This window comes from Schistocerca gregaria, unplaced genomic scaffold (assembly GCF_023897955.1).
Source record: "Schistocerca gregaria isolate iqSchGreg1 unplaced genomic scaffold, iqSchGreg1.2 ptg000615l, whole genome shotgun sequence".
NCBI lineage: Eukaryota > Metazoa > Arthropoda > Insecta > Orthoptera > Acrididae > Schistocerca > Schistocerca gregaria.
The window spans coordinates 27303-45377 of NW_026062003.1; the positions used below are offsets into that span (position 1 = coordinate 27303).

Genomic DNA, 18075 nt, shown 5'->3' on the forward strand with positions numbered 1-18075 from the left:
CAGCGAGACATCCAGACAGGAACTCAGCAGAATAATCAAACCCTTTCTATAGAAGAACCACCAGAAAACCCTCGAATTCTCAGCGAATCTGAGAATAACGCCCAAAAAACAGTCGAGGTCAATTCTTCGAAGCTCAGCAAGGACGAATGTGACACTTCAAATAGCTCAACTCTCAATTACGGAAAAATAAATGAGAAAAAATCATCCACTCAAAACAAAAAACCCCAGTTCAGTGATTATCATTATTCCTCATTTTTTTCAAACCTATCACATCCTGTCTCTCACGAGCCTGCCAAATCCTTGGACTCACCTGACATCACTCAACCCTCCAGTGATAGCTTAGATCTATGTGCTTTCCAAACCAGCGATAAATGCTCCTTTCCTTCTGAAAATAACTGGATCCGCCTTCCCCTTGACCAAATCACTAATCTATCCAACACCTCTCTCGACAATGTCTCAAACGTCTCCCTAACTCAGCTCAATCTAGACGTCCAACCTACCATTCTCTTTGAACAACGACAATTTTCTCTCTTCCTTCGCAAAACAAACGAAGACACTTCAAAATCTTCCTGGGACCAACGCCTTCGATCTAAACAACGCCCCCTCAATTCTTCCTATCCTCTCTATGGATCTCTCCAAAATAAAGGCACCTCCTTTCCCACTCGACATCCTCACAACCTCCACCCTCTTCCTTCCCCTCCTCTCAATCTAGAATCCTTCCCCTATACCTCTGTCCTTACCATTATCTGTCTATCTGGCTTCCCCCTCCTCTGTATCCAGCTCTCAGATCATCAACCTCTCATCTCTCTCCTCTCTCATACCCCCTCTAATCACTCTCTTCTCCTTTCCTATTTCTCTTGCCATTGTCCCTCCTCCACCTTCTCTACTATATCCCCCTCTACCTCCGTAATTCATCACATCCTCTCTCAACTCACTGGCTCCATTCACTTTCTCTTCTCCTGCCTCTACCTCAGACACTGGATTCTCTCTCTTCCTTCTCCTCCCACCACCATCGTCGTCTTCCCTCCTTCTTCCCCTGACTCTGTCTGCATCCTACTCACCGACGTCCTCCGCCTTCATTCTCACGGATTCCTCAACGACACCCTTATCGACTTCTACCTTCGTTATCTTCACGCTAAACTTATCCCACCCGCCGATTCTAAGCGTATATATCTCTTCAGCTCCCTATTCTACACTACCCTCTCACACTCTAACTACGCACACGTCCAATCATGGACTAAGCGCCGCTCTGTCCTAGACGCTGATTTCATCATTGTCCCTATCAACATCCAATCGCATTGGAAAGTCGCCATTGTCTGCTATCCGAACAATTTGGACGTCACTCCCATTTCCGATCGAAGACCATATCTATTGATCTTCGATTCTATGGAACATCAAGCAGGCAGTATACCAAAAATCCTACGACAGTATTTAAACGATGAAGCCAAACAAAACAAAAAGTCCCTCTGCTTCGACCAGCGATCCTTGCCTGTCTTCATTCCAAATGTGCCTAAACAGGATAACCTGACCGACTGTGGTCTATTTCTGCTGCACTATACAGAACTGTTTTGCCTAAATCTACCTGATAAAACAAGTTATGCTAACTTGAGCCATATGTATAATTCCAAATGGTTCCCTAAAGAAATGATCTACAAAAAAAGATATGAAATACTAGAAATTTTGTACAATATTGCTAATAAAATTATTTAATCGAATATTTGAATTTTTTTTAAATTTCGTATAAGCTGTTGAGTTAAAACGATTTATTTTAATATTTGAAAGTATCAAAATCTGTGGTGAATCCTTATTGTAGATTTAAATTTTTTTTTAAAATAAAATTGTAACTTAAATTATAAATATTAAAAAAATAAATGCATAATAAATAAAAAAAATAGTATTTGAAAAAATCAAAATCAGTGTTTATATCTAAAATTGCCTTAGACACTCAAGTTTTCTTTAAGTTTGTGAGTTTAATATCTTTATACAATTTTCTTAGATTGATATTCAAAATTTCCATTTCAGGGAACCCCAGGACATTGAATTTGCATATGTGTAGATCTTTTTACAAGCTTGCATAAACGTCGGAATTTCTAAAAATTCAGAATTATGAGGCCCCTATGTTAGACATGTAGTCCTTTGGTATGACAAGGTCATCCCATGTCTCCTCCTCACTGTTTTCTACGCCACTTGTTACGGAATTGTCATCTACTGATTTGAATAGCATGTTTGTTAGGTTTGCTGTTTGCTGCGAATTTCTCAAGGATTTGAATTTTTTCAGAAGGTGGACCGTTTTGACGATGCAAATATCTCGGATGAGAAACAGTGTTTTGAAGTATTCTTGATTTGAACAAGAAGCCCACCAACGTGGGGCGAGGCCGTATTGATTATACGTTTGAGCGAGTTTGACAAATTTTTCGGAAACTGAGGAAGAGAGATTGAAGTAGAAAGTAAGGTCATCTGGAGCTGAAAATAGGAATGAGGAGTTAGAAAAATGTATAGTGATGCTCTAGGTGCATGTACAGTATGTATAATATATATAGTATGGTATCATAGATTAGCATACAAGAATTATTATCAACCAGGTCGGGGAGGTCGTTGAATAGGTCTTCTTGGTTTCCTTCCCAATAGAGTTTTTGTTTGTTAAAGGTCATATTTGGGGTTATGAATGGATGCATAGTACTGGAGATAGATGTAGGGGGTAGATCGGAGCTAAAAAGGGGGGAAAACGAGGAAGAGGGGCAAGACGTCAAAGTAGAATTTAGGGTGGGGGATTGCTGAGAGGAAGAAGGGGAGAGGGATTTAAGACGTTCGACGGCAGTATTATAGTGGGGTTCAAGTCGGTTTGAGGAATTGGTGAGATGGGATTTGTCAATTTGAGCATGATGTTGTTTATGGATGGCTCGAATTTGAAGAACTTGATCGAGCTGGGTAGAGACAGATAAGCTGAGATGACAGAGTCTTCGTTTGAGATTTTGGATTTGATCATCTGAGGTTGGGGTAGGCCAATGCTCGGACTGATAGCACAGGTTCTTGGTGTAGGGGTCGTATGAAAGCATAACTGATGGTGATGTGTGTGTCCGGTGGTCCGCGAGATTAAGTGAATGGGAGAGGGATGAGACAGAATGAAGGAGCAAAATGACGTCCAGATGGTGACGACAAAGCAGGAAGATTCAGGCGGCTGTTGAAAAGGATAAAAGGGTATAGATATCAAAAATGAGTTGGTTATAGTAATGGTACGCCCGATAGTCACTAGAATTGCTAAATTGAAGAAGGTGTAGTATTGATGATAGGATAGCGAGGCGTGAAGAAAAGATGGATAAACCTCGCATACGACAGATTGACAGTGTAGCGCTAGGAAGAGGGATGCAGACTGCTGAGTGCGTGTCGAGCGACTAGTAAGATGAACAGAACAAGAAAAAAAGAAGAGAGATAAGAAAGACGTTTTACAAAAAAAAAAAGTAATTTTTTTGTGTGCACAAGAATGCAATATACGATGTTGCTCAGGTTTTCGATAGAAATTGCAGAAAGCACAAGAAAAAAGCAATGAAGAGGGGGGTGATGGATGGAAGAAAGGAAAGGTCGATGGATAAAATGTTTGAAGTATGCATGTCAACACAATTGGAGGTGGATGTGTATATCGCATCGTAAAAAAAAAAGTGGGAAAAGAAATAGGAAGGGGGAGGAATTCTTGAACATGAGGTTTTTATATATTTACTTTTTGGATGAGGGATTTAGTATGAAAAAATGAATTATTTTTCTAAAAATTTGTTAGGGGTATGGGCGACAAGATAAGCGCGGTTACATTAGAGGGAGGAGGGTCGTGGGTTGAGGATGTGGAGGAAATGACGTCTGAGCTGTTCAAAGAGATGGCAAAGCTGATTTTGGATACTGCAAGTGTAGGGGAAAAGGATGTGTGGCGGAAAGGTGTAATAGATGTGAGCGAGAGATATGGAGTAGATTTAGAGTGGCTGGATAAAAGAGTGAGAAAATGGAAGATGATATCCTTTTAGTTGATGGGATATTCACGCGTCTGTGAAGATGTGATACATATGCAGGTGAGCGTATTGTAGTGTGTGTATATTATGTGTATGATGGTAGTGATACATGACGATGTAACGGCGCATGTGCACCGCTGGTGTTTTATATGTATGTGGTTGTAGATGATGTTGTGCGTGGGGGGGGAAGACATTGGCATGTGTAGTATAGGTGTGTGATAATTTGTACATTAGACTTTGTGAAAGCGTGTATGCGTGTGAGAGAGCAACGCTATGCAAGGAGGCCGATGAAATTTTTTTTTGCGCCTTGACTTATTTTAGTGTTTACTATTTGGACGAGAAGTTGTGCGAAGGTGGCATTTTGGAGAGTGAGTGGTCGAAAGAGCTGGAATCGTTGAGATTGAGTGCAGAAAAAGTGAGATTGCTTTTGGAGAGTTATCGGAGATATGAATCGGAGGGCGTATCGCGCGTGTTACGTACGAACAGGCTGGTGGATTTTGAGTCTAGGATTGTGGTTTCTGCGGCGAGTTCCGAGCTGAAAAGTTTGAATGGTTTGTCGGTTCAGTTGAGATTGGTTGTTGAGACGAGTTATGGCCTAAGGTGTGTGGCGTTTGAATTGACGTTGGAACAATTTTTCCGAGTACTAGAAAATTTAGAGAACGCAAGGGCGAAGTTGGAGGGGGCGCAGGTCAGGATTTGAAGGGAGTTATTTTCAAAGGTGTGATGGGCGTTTGGAGCTTTAAGAATGTATATATGCAAGAGCTAGATGTGCGCACATTTGAGAAGAGAGGATAGCAGCGAAAGCGTTGGAAAGAGAAGGGTATTTCAAGAACACTAACGTAGAGGAAATTTGAAAGTTTTTATTATATTATAATGTAAGTGAAGACAGAGAGAAATGTTAAGATGCTAAGAAACCAATGCATAGGAATAGACAGTTTTTTAAGTCGAAGGATCCAATCGATTTTTTGCTGAGTAAAGGGAGGGGATCTTAGATCTAATTGGAAACGTTGTGAGTTATGAAGAACGGATTTTCGATGAGAGAATGTTTCGAAGCTGTATTTGCCGTAATATTGTCCATAGCCTGACGACCCAACGCCGCCGAATGGAAGTTCTCTACAGGTGACGTGGGTGAGAGCATCATTGATAGAAAGGGTACCGGAGCTGGTTTCACTAATGAGTCTTTTTTGCAAGGCAGCGTCATTTGTGAATGCGCATATCACCAGAGAACGTTCCTGGAGATCCGTATCAATAAGAGAGGAGAGATCTGAGTAAGAATAAAATGGCAGGATAGGACCAAAGATTTCTTCTTGAGAGATGGAAGCGTCCTTTGGAGGGTTGAGCACAAGTGTGGGTGAGAAGTAAAGATCATCTAAATCAACTACATTTCCAAAGACGATTGTAGAAGGGTCAAGCGGATCTAGAAACGTTTGAAGGTGCTTAAGATGGTCTCTTCATGGGAATCAGACAAGGGAACGGAAATCGTTAGCGGCAGATTTGACAAAAAGACATTTATAAGAACGCGAATCGACGTTTTTTTAGAATGATCAATAATAATGAATTTTTTTTAACGAATTTGATTAAGGTCCGAAAAGCAGGCATGGCTCACATTACTTTTAGCAAGTATGTATCTGCAAAGATGAACGCCCTTGGAATAGGCTGCGTAGGTTTCTGGTTCAACCAATACGATTGATGCAACGAGGCTTTTACGTACTTTGTGATGATTCTAGAGTAATCGGAGGATTTTTGCGGATCATCGGTATAAAATTCGACAATGACATTCTTGACTGTTTCTATTACCTCTTCTATCATACTTTCATGAACATAGACGTGATTTGGAGCGACACATGTCTGTCCGCAGTTGACGAATTTAGCCAAGACTAATCTTTTTATAGAAACATCCAAGTCGATGCCTCGATCTAAGATTACTGGGTTCCTTCCTCCTAGCTCCAATGTGGTCGGAGTCAGGTGTTCCGCCGCGGCATGAGCTATGATACGTCCTACACGTCCACCTCCTGTGTAAAATATATAATTCCACGGCAGCTTCAGAAGTGCGCTTGTCTCCTCCACCGCGCCCAAAACAACTTGAAAGCATTCTTTATCTACATACTTTGACATGTAATCCAATATCCATGTGCTTGTAGCTGGAGAGAGTTCACTTGGCTTCAGCAACACGCAGTTCCCAGCTGCGATGGCACCTAATTAAGTCCACACACAATCACACACGCACAGAATCGTGCCGTGTCATTAAGTTAGTTCGAGTCTCTGCATACAGCCCGAGAAAACGGACCTGTGCCTTCAAGGACATTGCAATCGAGTTTGTACTTCTTGCGTACGCTGCAGCACGCAAAAAGACATCTAAACAGTTTGAGATGAGACGAACCGATCAGTGGTAGTATAGACAGCTGCAGTGGGTAATTCCACGGCGATATAACCAAGACCACTCCATATGGTTCGAAGATAGTAAATCCAGATGCAGGAAATAGGACAGGCGGGATAGGACATTTTTGTTTCTCCGCCAACGAATACAAATTCTTTATCATGTAATCACATTCTTCTATACATTGTGAAAATTCAAGCTAAATTCTGAGGATTAGCATTCTGCTTGCCTTTTGTTAATCACTTAGTCCTCTCCACGATCTGATGTACCCTCGCGATCAGTTGCGTCTGTTTCAAGTCGTGTTTGGCTGCTTCGAAATACTAAAAGTGCCGACTCGCAGTATCGAAAAAAAAGACTCATTAGACATATCTGGCATGGAGAATATCACCAATCCGTATCGGCTTCCGGTGAAAACGTCTAAGTGCATCCTCTGTATGCTATCTCAGCACGTACGGTGTCCCAGTTTTCTATCAGGCATTGTTTGATTTTTTGAATTTGTGTCTTCCTCCAAGACAGCGGGAGCGTTTTCTTCGACAAAAATGCCCGTCTGAGGTTAGCATGGACGTCTGGAATGCGCGAAACGTCCAGGTATTGGAGCTTCATGTTAACAGATTTTAAGATTTCTGACTGGTGAAAAGTCGAAAAAAAAACAAAGAGAAAAAAGGGCCCAGCTGAAGGGCCCGAAAGATAGTTGGGCTAGGTAGTTCCTAAAGGCGTAATCTGATTCATGATTCCTTTTTATTTAGGCGGAGGTTCATAAAAAATACTAGGACGGGATGTTGTACACTGGACAATTGACAGATGTCTTCTTTATTTGAGCGCTCTTGGGAGGGGTATCTGGTGATAGGGAATTCAGTGAAGCAGAAGTGCGTATGATATGAGCGTAGTTGCATGGACTAAGGGGAATGGATCAGCAAGCCAGTTGTACAACCTTCTTTTGAAAAGGGCCAAAAAACATTTTTGAATTCGTTAACCACTTCGTCGATGACGAGTATGAAGGGGGCGTCGCGTCCGCCTGCTGTAGAATGAACACATGACAAGTCAGTATGCAAACATCTTTGGTGTACAAAAAATGTGGGTTGGTCTGTTTCTCAGGGAGACGCGGTAATCAGACGTGGAATATACAACGATGCACAGAAAGGAAAAAGACGTACCTCCAGCTATTCCGGAAGCAATGACACCTGGTTTTGTCTCCAGATTGTCGAGTATTTCGGTAATATCGGGAGGCTCGAGTGGAGTTTGAGAAAGACGACCAAGAGTACGGAAAAGTTGTCTGGAAGTGGCAAAGTACTCTCTCAGATTTGATAGCTCGTTGAGAATAGCAAAGCACAAAGATTTCGATTTCGGACACAAATTTTCATTTTGCGAATTACATCGACTCGAGTCGTGACTATTTTTGGTACAATTCATAGACTTTTGACGATAACTATGATCAATTGCTCGATGATTTTCTGGTTCAATTAGATCTCCTGGTCGGTCTTGTTTATTTTGTATAATGGAGGCGGCGCCTTTGAGAGATTCAGTTGCACAATTATCAAGAAGACACGTTCTTGCTTGATTACCTAGTTGGTCTGAGGCCGAAAAATTCAGCGCTGACAAATTTATTTTTGTCCGTTCTTGATTTTTCTTATTCAACACATCGAAATTGCAATGTATATCTATTTTTTCTTCATTTCCTCGAGCGTACACCCTTAACGCGTTCAGGTATTTTTCCTCATCAGCTTTTTCTAGCTCTTTCAGCCTCTGAAAACTAGACACAATCTTATTGTTATTCTTCTTCAGATATTCAAACATGCGCGAATTCGCCCCGTCCTTTTCTGACCATTCGAATACCCTTCGAACATATTCTGGAGTCGACGTAGATTCGCCCGTATCATATAAGCCAACTGATATGCCAGACGGTAGCCAAAACCGCGAACTCAACCCGTTTCTCCACTCTTCGCCTATTTTGTCTCGTATCGCTTCCAGTAGCTCAGAAGCCTCAACTCCTTCACAAAAAGCTTTAATAGAAGATGGTAAATACCGTGGTTCTTCTATATCAGTACCCTCATCTGTCGTTTCTATTCGTTTCCATTCTCTTAATGATCTTGCAAATGCATTCATCACTTCTTCTACCTGCTCTCTCTTCAACATATAATATTCCTGTGACCCATATACAGCCGTGGACACGTCAAATCCGGACCCCACCTTTCCTTGCGCTTGAAAGTGGGCCAGCTGAGATACGTTATGTATCAGCCTCAAATGCTCATCCTCTTCTTGTCCCCCTTCCTTGGTCCAACCGAACGCCCAACTTAGCACAGCTCCCACCAAACCGCATACCAATGCTGCTGAACTACCTAACCCCGTCTTTGCCGACCTTTCCCTTCCCCCGCCGAACTGAAAAAAAACAGATCAGCATGTGCAGGTGTACGCCGCGCACGCCCCTCTTGCATGCAAACGTACCTCGCCCCTTTTCGAGTAAAATCCATCGTCCGCTCGCAACTCGATATCCAGCTGGTAGGCTTCGTGAGCCAAGTCGATCCCGTCGATGCTGAGGGCTACCAAGACAAAAGAGTAGAACAGAGAAAACTCTATATACGCATCCGATGCTCCTTCGACCCCAGGCACGTCCTTGACGAGTCGAAACCTGTATAGCGTAAGACAACACGCACGTTGCGTAAATGATGAGAAATCAACAAACTTGAAAAAAAACAGTAGCAAAAAAAATAGTCCGTTGATATGCGCCGTATGGAAAAGCACGCTGTGCTGCAACAGGGATCCCTCAAGGCATCCAAATGCGCCGAAATCCAAATCCCTCGTGTATTTTGCAAGACGGCCCATCGAATGCGCAAAAATCATGCGGCAAGATGACAAATAAGCAGTTCATCTTCGAAGACGGGCAAGTCCTGTAGCTAAAAATGTGACGTACACGATTCTGGTCAGAGTCTTCGACTGATGATCTGATGGAACAAATCCCAGCTCAACGTAAAATTGCCACATTTTTTCAAAATAAGACGACCGAACAGTAATGCTGAATCTTCTGGAAGATCCAAAAGTCCTGTCGTGAATCCGCTTTCTGCTCTCTAGGACATGGCTACACATAGCAGGTTGAGTGCTTTTCAAAATAACATGAAACCGCAAACTTGTCGACAAAGCGATCGAGACTCCTCCCTTCAAAACCGCATATCCACCGCAAATGAGGACTTTCCCGGGCGCGGAAACGTGAACATCACCGCCCATCAACCGCACAAGTCTGTGCCTGTCGAAAGCTAGCCGCAATGAAAAAAAGATAATACAACCTTAATGCGTGCGACGACTATATGTGTGGACACATGTGTGATGTCTTTTTTTTTCGTTTAAATGCTCATTCCGCATTTAAAAATGGCTCGCTTCGTATCTGAGGCGATAAATGTCTTCCGGTCGCCGAACTGTGTGCGTCGTTTGGCAGCTGGTAGAAAGAAGCCAATCCAGCCGAATCTAGAGCTTCGGCCCAAGCTGGCGTTGGTTCGTTCTTTCACTCCGCCAACGCATTCAAGGCAATTCGCCACAGACAGGCGGGCAGAAGACGCGAATGAGAAGGAGGCCGACGAGCGCTCCTCTGAAGGAGCAGGAAAGATGAACGGGCCAGACCAATATGAGCAAATGCCGCCGTTTGGCCCGCGTGTGTCTTATTCTGCACAGCCAAAAACTCATGAGAAAGCCAAAACAACAGAAAAATCGGCTCTAGCGGGTGTATGTAGAAGTTCGAAACCTGATCTAAAAACCGAGGTGTTTCGTACGCGTGTGCATTATACGAGGTTTAACGTACGCGCACACGTTTTGTGTTAGATGTGTTATATTAACGTGTGAGATCTCCCCCTCGCTGGCGCGTGGAGACAAACTAGGGGATCACATGGGTATCGTGCATGCTGTTCTTGGTGGTGGGGGGTACAATATATTACATTTCGAGAAAGAGAAGAGTTGAGCTGGAACAGGGTACGTGTTACGGGAAAGAGAGGTGTGACTCTCAGATGAGGATCCACCTTTTACGGGAAAGTGTCACCCTAGAGGTGAATATGTGCAAGAGCACGTCTTGAACGTATATGCCAGAGTTAAGAGAAAGCGTACTTTCGAGGGAAGCACTGTGATGAATGCATGCTTAGATTGGAGGAGAGTAACAAATTGGTGATGTGCTTTGCCGCCTGGTTATTAAGAGAGTATAGAACTGTCCATATGAGCACAGATGCGCGTGTTATGACGTACAGTTTTCGCCTTACTTTCTTTTTTCTTTTGTAAAGCAAGAAATCGTGTTGAGTCAGCTGGAGTGGCTCGAATTGGAGGTCCCTTTTCATTGGTAAATCATTTAGGCCGTCCCATGACAAGTGCGGACCTTGGAGGAAAATATTCCTTGATTTATTTCGGATTCACTTTTTGTCCAGACATATGTCCCTATGAACTTCGAAAGATGAAAAAGGCATTGGATCTTTTGAGTCCGGACAGTTTGGAGCAAGTCCAGCCTATTATGATCACCGTCGATCCCTGGAGAGACTCAATTGAGCGGTTAAACGTATATGTACAAGGTATGCCATTTAGAGTTCTATTTCCGCTTGTACAACGAATACAACGCGCGTCAGGCAGAGGGGCATTGCTTGTGCTCGATGTGGTCCATCACTGCGCGCATCTCGATATGGACGGACCCGAGGGGGTGGTCGACAGGGGACACCGTGTGCGCACTGATGACATATAAGCTGGTCCGCTATCAGCACGGGTGTACGGCGAGATACCGACCGAAGCGCACGAAGACGTGCCCTCTTTTTGAGTCAAAGACTGCGGAAAACACATTGAACTCGGGAATTGTTGCTACTCTTGCGCACTGACCAATGAACGTATTTTTTTTATATCGACGGTAAATTCAGATTATCACCCCAAGCTGATTGGCTTAACAGGAACGCCAGAGCAGATCGAACAAGTATCGCGCCGGTTCCGCGTATACGCGAGTAAAGCCCCATCAGAGACCGAGGATGATTATCTTGTAGACCACAGCGTGTTCATGTACCTCATGGGTCCGGAATTCAAGGTACGCGACGAAGTGTGCTCTGACGCAAATTGACAGATTATTCTATGTTTGGGATCGTTAACAGATTGTTTGTATCTAGCTGGCCGATTATTACGGTATTGATATGGAGCCGTCTGACATTGCAGAGAGAATTCAGTCGCGGTTGGAGCTCGACCATTCCGTACCCAAGAGGAACTCTTTCCAAAAACTTAAAAATTTCTTGAAGAGCCTGTCGAGCTAATGACATTTCCGCTCGTTATAACCGTACCATGCCATTTCTACTCAGAGAGAAGGCGCGGTGCTCTGATCGAGCCAAGAATGAAGGCTGAATTGCTCACTTTGCGTGCCTGAAAAAGGTATATTGGCTTCGTTTGTGCACAAATGGTTCAATTTGTGCTGAATTCGAATACCACCGACCGCAGTATCATTTTTTTTGTGAGATAGAATACGTCGCCTCGACGACGCCTCTTGAGAAAGCCGATTCGACCTTTGTCCCACATCATTGAGCATAAAAAAATCGGCGCGCGCCGAAAGGCCTAGTTTGCGTTATGGACGAATGTCGGCCCTGCTATTTAGGCGAGATATGCCGCTTTTTATTTTTGAGGGCAAAGGTTTTTCTATTGTTTGGAGCGAATTCGAGCGGGCCAATATTCAGGGTGCTCAGTGTAGAGCGTATTATAATAATCATCCAATTTTTTCCTGAGCGGAATATGATGTCCATAGCGGAAGGTGCAGGACACAATGGTAGCCGTTACGACGGCAATTGTCATATATCTATAAAAAAGTGAGACGTATTGAGGGTGCGGGACCGTCCATGTGTGCCATATTTTATAATTGTTGCCTGTTTTGAACTGTTCGTATTGGGGTACACTTCCTTCAGAAATCAAATGCAGGTATCGTGATTTGGCGAGCTCATCTTGACCAAGTTTCGAGATATCTTCCATCGATTGAATTAATTTATGCTTGACCAGGCTTTCATGCCATTTCGAAAGTACATTCATATCAAGCGCATATGCAGACAGTAGATTGTAACCTGGTTTCAGATGACGTGAATGTGATTTTTGCACATATTCATTTACGAATCGGTCGTAAAGTACACCGATCCCAAACCAACTCTTGCGTAGCTCGACGAGCTTCACAGCCCAGGGGGATGGACGAAAACCCTCGTGAAACTCCTTCAACTTTTGTAAGGATTCTTGAACCATTTCTATTTTCCAATGCCGTGAACACAAATAAAAAAACAAATGAATTTTTAATTTTTTTTGTAATATTTCTGCAACGACGAACTCTGCTCTTTTAGCCTGGATTTGCTCCTCTTATGATTCACATCTTGTCAATGTTTGCATTCTCTTATACCCTTCCACATCTAGACACTTCTTTTTAAAAAAATTTCTGCCTTAGCAAAAGCCAGCGCGCACTCTTCTTTGCACCGACCTTCCCTCTTAGCACACCAATTTTTCTTTTTTCTGTGGGCCTATCTGCGCCGATCATTCAGTGCTTATGTCCGCGTCGGTCATCCTCACTTTTTTTTTGCTTCTTCCGCCGCTTCTGCTCTTTTTATAAAAAAATCCTGCCAAAATTTGTTTATTTCTTCGCCACGAGCCATCCCTCTTTAGCCACTTGTTCATCTGTAACCATGGCATCTCTATCTGTAAAAGCGGTGTATGACTATCTCGTCATAGGAGCTGGGAGCGGAGGCATGGCTAGCGCTCGAAGAGCGTCCAATCTTGGCGCTAAATGTGGCATTATCGAGTCTAACAAAGTAGGCGGTGCGTACCCTTCCTATACTAGTTCGGGCTCTTCAATGTAGCTGCCTCGAGCTAAATAGCTGGGATTTTTTTTTGCCACTAAGGTACCTGTGTCAATGCTGGATGCGTCCCAAAGAAAATTATGTACAATGCAGCAACCATTGCGGAAACGCTGCACACTTCTAGAGATAGCTGTTACAAATCCATCCAGAGCATTCCAGCGTTCGAATGGACGGATGTCAAGAGGTCCAGAGATGCGTACATCGCAAATTTGAACGTACGTGTAGCTCGAGGGTGCGGCGCAAACAAAAAAGCATGCATGGCCTTTTTTTTGCAGAGGAGACTGGAGAAGACGCTACGTACATATGGTTGACGGACTTTTCTCTTAAAAGAATGTTCACACCAATTCGCTAGAAAAGGACAAAGTTGATGTGATAAGAGGCAAGGCGAAGTTTGTGGATCCCCACCGAATAGAAGTAAACGGTGAAATCTACGAAGCTAAGCACATATTGATCGCGACTGGTGGATATCCTATTTACCCAAATATACCTGGTGCTGAGTACGGTATAACAAGCGATGGCTTTTTTGAGTTGGAGCATCTTCCGAAGAGGGTTCTGGTGGTTGGTGCCGGGTACATTGCAGTGGAGTTGGCAGGAATTTTTTCTATCTGCGGTGCGGAGACGATGATGCTAACGAGACGAGATAACGTGCTCTCCAAATTTGACGAAAGCATCGGCGAGATAGCTACTAAAAATCTAGAAGATATGGGCATTAAAATTTTCAAACGTACCGCTGCATCGAAGATTGAAAAGCATAACGAAAAATTAAAATGTTTTGTTACGAATTTTGATTTTCAAAAACCATCTAGTCCCAAGCACTTTGATTTCGTTATCGAAAATTTAGATTGTGTTCTCTGGGCGATTGGACGAAATCCCTGTGTCTCTGACCTCAATCTATCTGCAGCGAATGTCCAGCTCACCGAGAGTAATTATGTAATGGTCGATGATTACCAAGTGACGTCTGTACCACATATCTATGCCGTGGGCGATGTGGCTAGCCGCCAACCAGAGCTTACACCCGTGGCCATCGCTGCAGGTCGATGTTTGAGCGACCGTCTGTTTGATCCGAACTGCAAAGATAAGAAACTTGACTATAGCATAGTGCCTTCAGTGATCTTCAGCCATCCTCCGATCGGATCGGTTGGACATTCACAGAAGAGCGCGGAAAAAACCTTCGGAAAGGACAACATCAAGGTCTACAAGTCGGTATTCACCAATTTATACTATGCTCTATCTAACAAAAAGCAAAAGACTTTTATCAAATTGATCGTTCAGGGGCCCAACGAGAAGGTTGTCGGTCTTCACATCGTCGGGATGGGTGCAGACGAGATGCTTCAGGGATTCGCTGTAGCAATAACAATGGGAGCTACCAAGAGTGATTTCAACAAAACGATTGCTATTCATCCTACCGCAGCTGAAGAAGTAGTCACGCTATTTTGACCGCCTTTTTGATTTCGAGAATTGATTTCTTGGCTGAATTCTCCCTATAAATACGGAGACTCATGCACGCCAATCACATTCTTTGAGAGTCAAATGTGCGCGTACAACGAGTACACCAAAATGCTAAAAATAAGACATTTCATCCATAATCACCCTTTTTCTTGCAGTTTGTGGTATTTTTGTGTTGTGCTCGAAGAATTGCACAATGCCAAGAAACTTTTTTTCGCTCATCAGCAAACAGTTATTTTTGACAGTTGTCAAGCACCCGAATTATGGACTTTCGTGTAGTTCACCGGTTATTCGGGGATACAGGTGCGCTCGGGGCAGAGGCAGTTCGTAAAAGTCGATGGCGTACCCTACGAGAGACGGGACTTGCTGGAGAGAGTGCTTTTAGCTAAGTGAGGCCCACGTGTTCTCGACGAACATAGCTGTGTGTGTCGGTCGTGTGCGGAAGGAGCCTAGAGGTGCTCCGAGAACGAAGTGCGGTGCAGCAGCGATCGCCGTATTTAGAGCCGTGTGTGTGCTTTGTATGGCTAAGCATTTTGTAATCGTCAGTTAGACGAGAAGGCGTGTCGAATTTGAATTTGAATTGAGTGCTCCACAAGAATGCCGGAAAGAACATTTTTCAAGGTGAGTCGTCTTATCGTTGAAAAAGAAGGAATCGAGATTCGATCAAACGCTCAAAAAAAAATTTTTCGCAGAGACGAGAGCGAGATTACTTTAGTCGTTCTTTGTTTTTCGAGTTTGTTATGCTTTGAGATTTGGGGCCATGAACGAAATGTATGATGGAGCATCATCCTCGGGGCCACCGTCTATATCTCTGAGGGCGGTTCTAAACAAGATATCTATTTCGAGAGCAACGGCCAGAGAACTTTGGAAGGTATGCACTGAGTTGCGGCAAGCTGAAGGGAGAGGAGATAGAGTAGGGAAGATGCACAAGGATTTTAGAGCATTCGGCAAGAGGGGAGATTTGAGTGAGGGGTGCGCATTTTTAACATAGCTTCTGCGCATACAATTTATGTGGACACATGCATGGGAATGTGTGTCTTTAGAAGGGTTTGGTGGTTGGTTTGTTTAATTTGCAAAACGAAGTGTTGTTCGAGGCGTGTACCGATTTTTGCATTGAAATTGCCAATATCGACGAGGCGCGCACATACTTTAAAGAAAGTGACGGTATGTTCAGGTAGGAGAAAAAGTTTTTTTTTAGGGGACGTTGGAAAGAGCTCGGACGGCGCAGGGACGGCGGGGGCGGTCTTTTTTTCGCAGCTTAGAGCGCGGAGAGAGAGAGGGCACAGCATGGCATGTGTGCGAACGATAAGTGTAGCCTATTCCCTGAGTCTGCGCATACAGAGCTCTATAAATAGGGATTCTCGATACAAAAATTTTGTATACAAGGCAATTGTGTATGGCGGGTATGGTGTGTGCGAGGTGGTTGCTTTTTGGTTAGAGGGAGAAAAGGATGCAGTTTATTCGTTTCAGTCGGTAACAGATGCGATGGTGAGTCGTACTGCATGAATTTTTTTAGGCGACGCTTCTGAGTTGTATGATCATTTCAGGGACCAGATAGTTTGTTTTGGGAAGTTTTTCAATGACATTAAGAATATGCAAGATAAGGCGTTTTATGACAAGTACGTGCGCCCACTGGGGTTAGAGAAGCTCTATTGCGCCGCGAAGGGCATTCAGAAGCAGCCTGGAGAGTTGTGTGAGCTGAGGAAGACGACGATGAAGCTGAGGTCTCAGTTGAAGAGCAATCAATCGGCGTTAGAAGAATCTGAAAGTCGATACGCTGCGTTGAAGAGGAAGTATGCGGCGCTCGAAAGCGAACTGGATGCGTCTAAACGAGCTTGCCAAAGTCATGTGAAGAAGTGTGCGGCGTTGAAATCCCAACTGTCCGTCGTCAATGCTCAGCTTGTCGGCGTGAAGGAGGATAAGTTGGCGTGTAAAAAGGCTATGAAAGATCAGAAGTCGAAGCACGCCGAGTTGGGTCGGACTTACTGGCAATTGGTGAATGAACACGAGAGGCTGAAGAAGGAGTGCTCGGAGTTGAAGGAGAGTCTAGAACGCAGGGCTGCTGCAGTTGATTTGAAGCAGGATGAAGAAGACGCTCAAGTCAGGAGCAGGAACCAAGTTGGAGATGCATGCCGTTTATCTGTGTGTACTCGATGTGGTTGTTTAGTGAGCCACTTGACGGGGAGTTCTGAGTCTGCTGGTGATCGCCGCCTTGGGCTCTCCTCAGCCAAGGAGACGTCTGGTGGCTTGGTTGAGCAAGAGGGGGTGGACGAACAGGACGACGCGTCGGGGCCTGTGAGAAACAGAGAGAAAAATGTGGTTACCAAGGTGTCAAATAGCAAGAAAAGCGGTACAAAAAACGTCAAGAGGTGCGCGGTCGGTGTGAAAGGCGACAAAAAGCTTACGGCCGGTGACATGAACGCGATTGAGGATAGCGGTAGAATGAGCGAGACCGGCAGTGTTGCAGGTGTCGCTAGAGAGGAGAATGGGGTTGGCGAGGTCATGGCGGCCGAGCTGAGCGGCATGTCTGTCATCACGAAGGGGGAAAAAACAGATACAAAAAGTAGTGAGCAGGGAAAAGGAGGTGCTGGTGACGCGCTCGGCGCAGCGAAGCTTCAGGAAGGTGTTGCTTGTGTGGGGGGGAAAAGCGGGGATGGTGGCGATGCTGAGGGGGGCTTAGGTGACACGGGTGGCTATGGCGACGCAGAAGAGGAGAGGGGTAGATTGAGGGTGGGCAGCGAGTGTGTCAACGTGTGGAGCAATCAAATCTCGGGTGAGAAGGGGCATGAGGGCGTCATGAAGTCGTGGCCTGAGGGCTACAACTACGAGCATTTGGACGCTGTTGAGAACAGGAAACGAAACACGTCAAGTAGAGAGGAAGCATTCAGCAGTGACAACACATTTTTGGCGTGTTCGTTTGATTTTTGGAGGGCCGTTTCCTGCGTGAATAAAGACGAGCTACCTAAGAGGATGTTTGACAGGATGCATCATATGGAGTCGATTATAAACACGTTGCAAGAAGAGTTGGTACGCGTGAAACAGATGTACGCCGAGCTCCAACAGCAGAATAGCGAGTTGCTATCGTGCCAGTCGCAGCTGTCCCAGACGGACGATCTGAACAGGAGGCTCTTAGAGCACTATAGGTACGTGATGAACATTACCAAGACGGTGGAGGAGTCGGATTCTGAAGACGAGCAGGGCGTCCTGTGGCTACCGTGAGGGCGCGGTGCATTGGTTGAGTGTGCAGAGTAAATATATGTCTAGAGTGAGGGGGGACGGAACTGGGGAGATACGTTTTGTTTCTCCATACAAGGATCGGTCTTTTTTTTTGATGGGCGCAACAAAGGTGCTTTCTGCCCGCTTTTTTTTTTTTTTGTGCGCGTAGCTCTGCCTTGGGTTGCAGACGCGCGAATAGTGACGTTTTTTTGGTATT

The 18075-nt window shown here is 44.4% G+C and overlaps 3 protein-coding genes and 1 long non-coding RNA gene across 10 annotated transcripts; 2 read left to right on the forward strand and 2 right to left on the reverse strand.

The window, feature by feature from the left end:
* The first annotated feature begins 3787 nt into the window (after window positions 1–3787).
* On the forward strand, window positions 3788–4909 carry LOC126316926 (uncharacterized). The gene is made up of 2 exons (XR_007556340.1): window positions 3788–4055; window positions 4339–4909. It is a non-coding gene; the product is annotated as an uncharacterized LOC126316926 (long non-coding RNA).
* On the reverse strand, window positions 4050–6991 carry LOC126316917 (uncharacterized). 4 transcript variants are annotated; one of them, XM_049992947.1, is made up of 5 exons: window positions 6826–6991; window positions 6642–6692; window positions 6376–6571; window positions 5707–6190; window positions 4050–5444 (listed from the first exon to the last, which is right to left on the reverse strand). In XM_049992947.1, the coding sequence occupies exons 1-5, from the start codon at window positions 6973–6975 to the stop codon at window positions 4859–4861; spliced, it is 1467 nt and encodes a 488-aa protein (XP_049848904.1). In that variant the 5' UTR covers window positions 6976–6991; the 3' UTR covers window positions 4050–4858. The 4 variants fall into 4 exon arrangements, with proteins under 4 accessions (XP_049848904.1, XP_049848905.1, XP_049848906.1 ...); XM_049992950.1 differs by having other exon boundaries at window positions 5012–6190; XM_049992948.1 differs by having other exon boundaries at window positions 6376–6970.
* A 69-nt stretch (window positions 6992–7060) lies between these two features.
* On the reverse strand, window positions 7061–9687 carry LOC126316913 (uncharacterized). Its single transcript, XM_049992943.1, has 4 exons — window positions 9281–9687; window positions 8815–8998; window positions 7527–8748; window positions 7061–7390 (listed from the first exon to the last, which is right to left on the reverse strand). The coding sequence occupies exons 1-4, from the start codon at window positions 9589–9591 to the stop codon at window positions 7269–7271; spliced, it is 1839 nt and encodes a 612-aa protein (XP_049848900.1). The 5' UTR covers window positions 9592–9687; the 3' UTR covers window positions 7061–7268.
* Window positions 9688–9717: 30 nt separating this feature from the next.
* LOC126316907 (uncharacterized) lies at window positions 9718–17954 on the forward strand. Of its 4 annotated transcripts, XM_049992932.1 has the most exons (7): window positions 9745–10083; window positions 10236–10326; window positions 10629–10910; window positions 11247–11407; window positions 11487–13155; window positions 13239–13411; window positions 13527–17948. In XM_049992932.1, exon 7 carries the CDS (start codon window positions 16236–16238, stop codon window positions 17859–17861), a length of 1626 nt encoding a protein of 541 aa, XP_049848889.1. In that variant the 5' UTR covers window positions 9745–10083; window positions 10236–10326; window positions 10629–10910; window positions 11247–11407; window positions 11487–13155; window positions 13239–13411; window positions 13527–16235; the 3' UTR covers window positions 17862–17948. The 4 variants fall into 4 exon arrangements, with proteins under 4 accessions (XP_049848890.1, XP_049848889.1, XP_049848888.1 ...); XM_049992931.1 differs by having other exon boundaries at window positions 10236–10910; XM_049992933.1 differs by having other exon boundaries at window positions 9718–10083; window positions 10236–11407.
* Window positions 17955–18075: the final 121 nt, after the last annotated feature.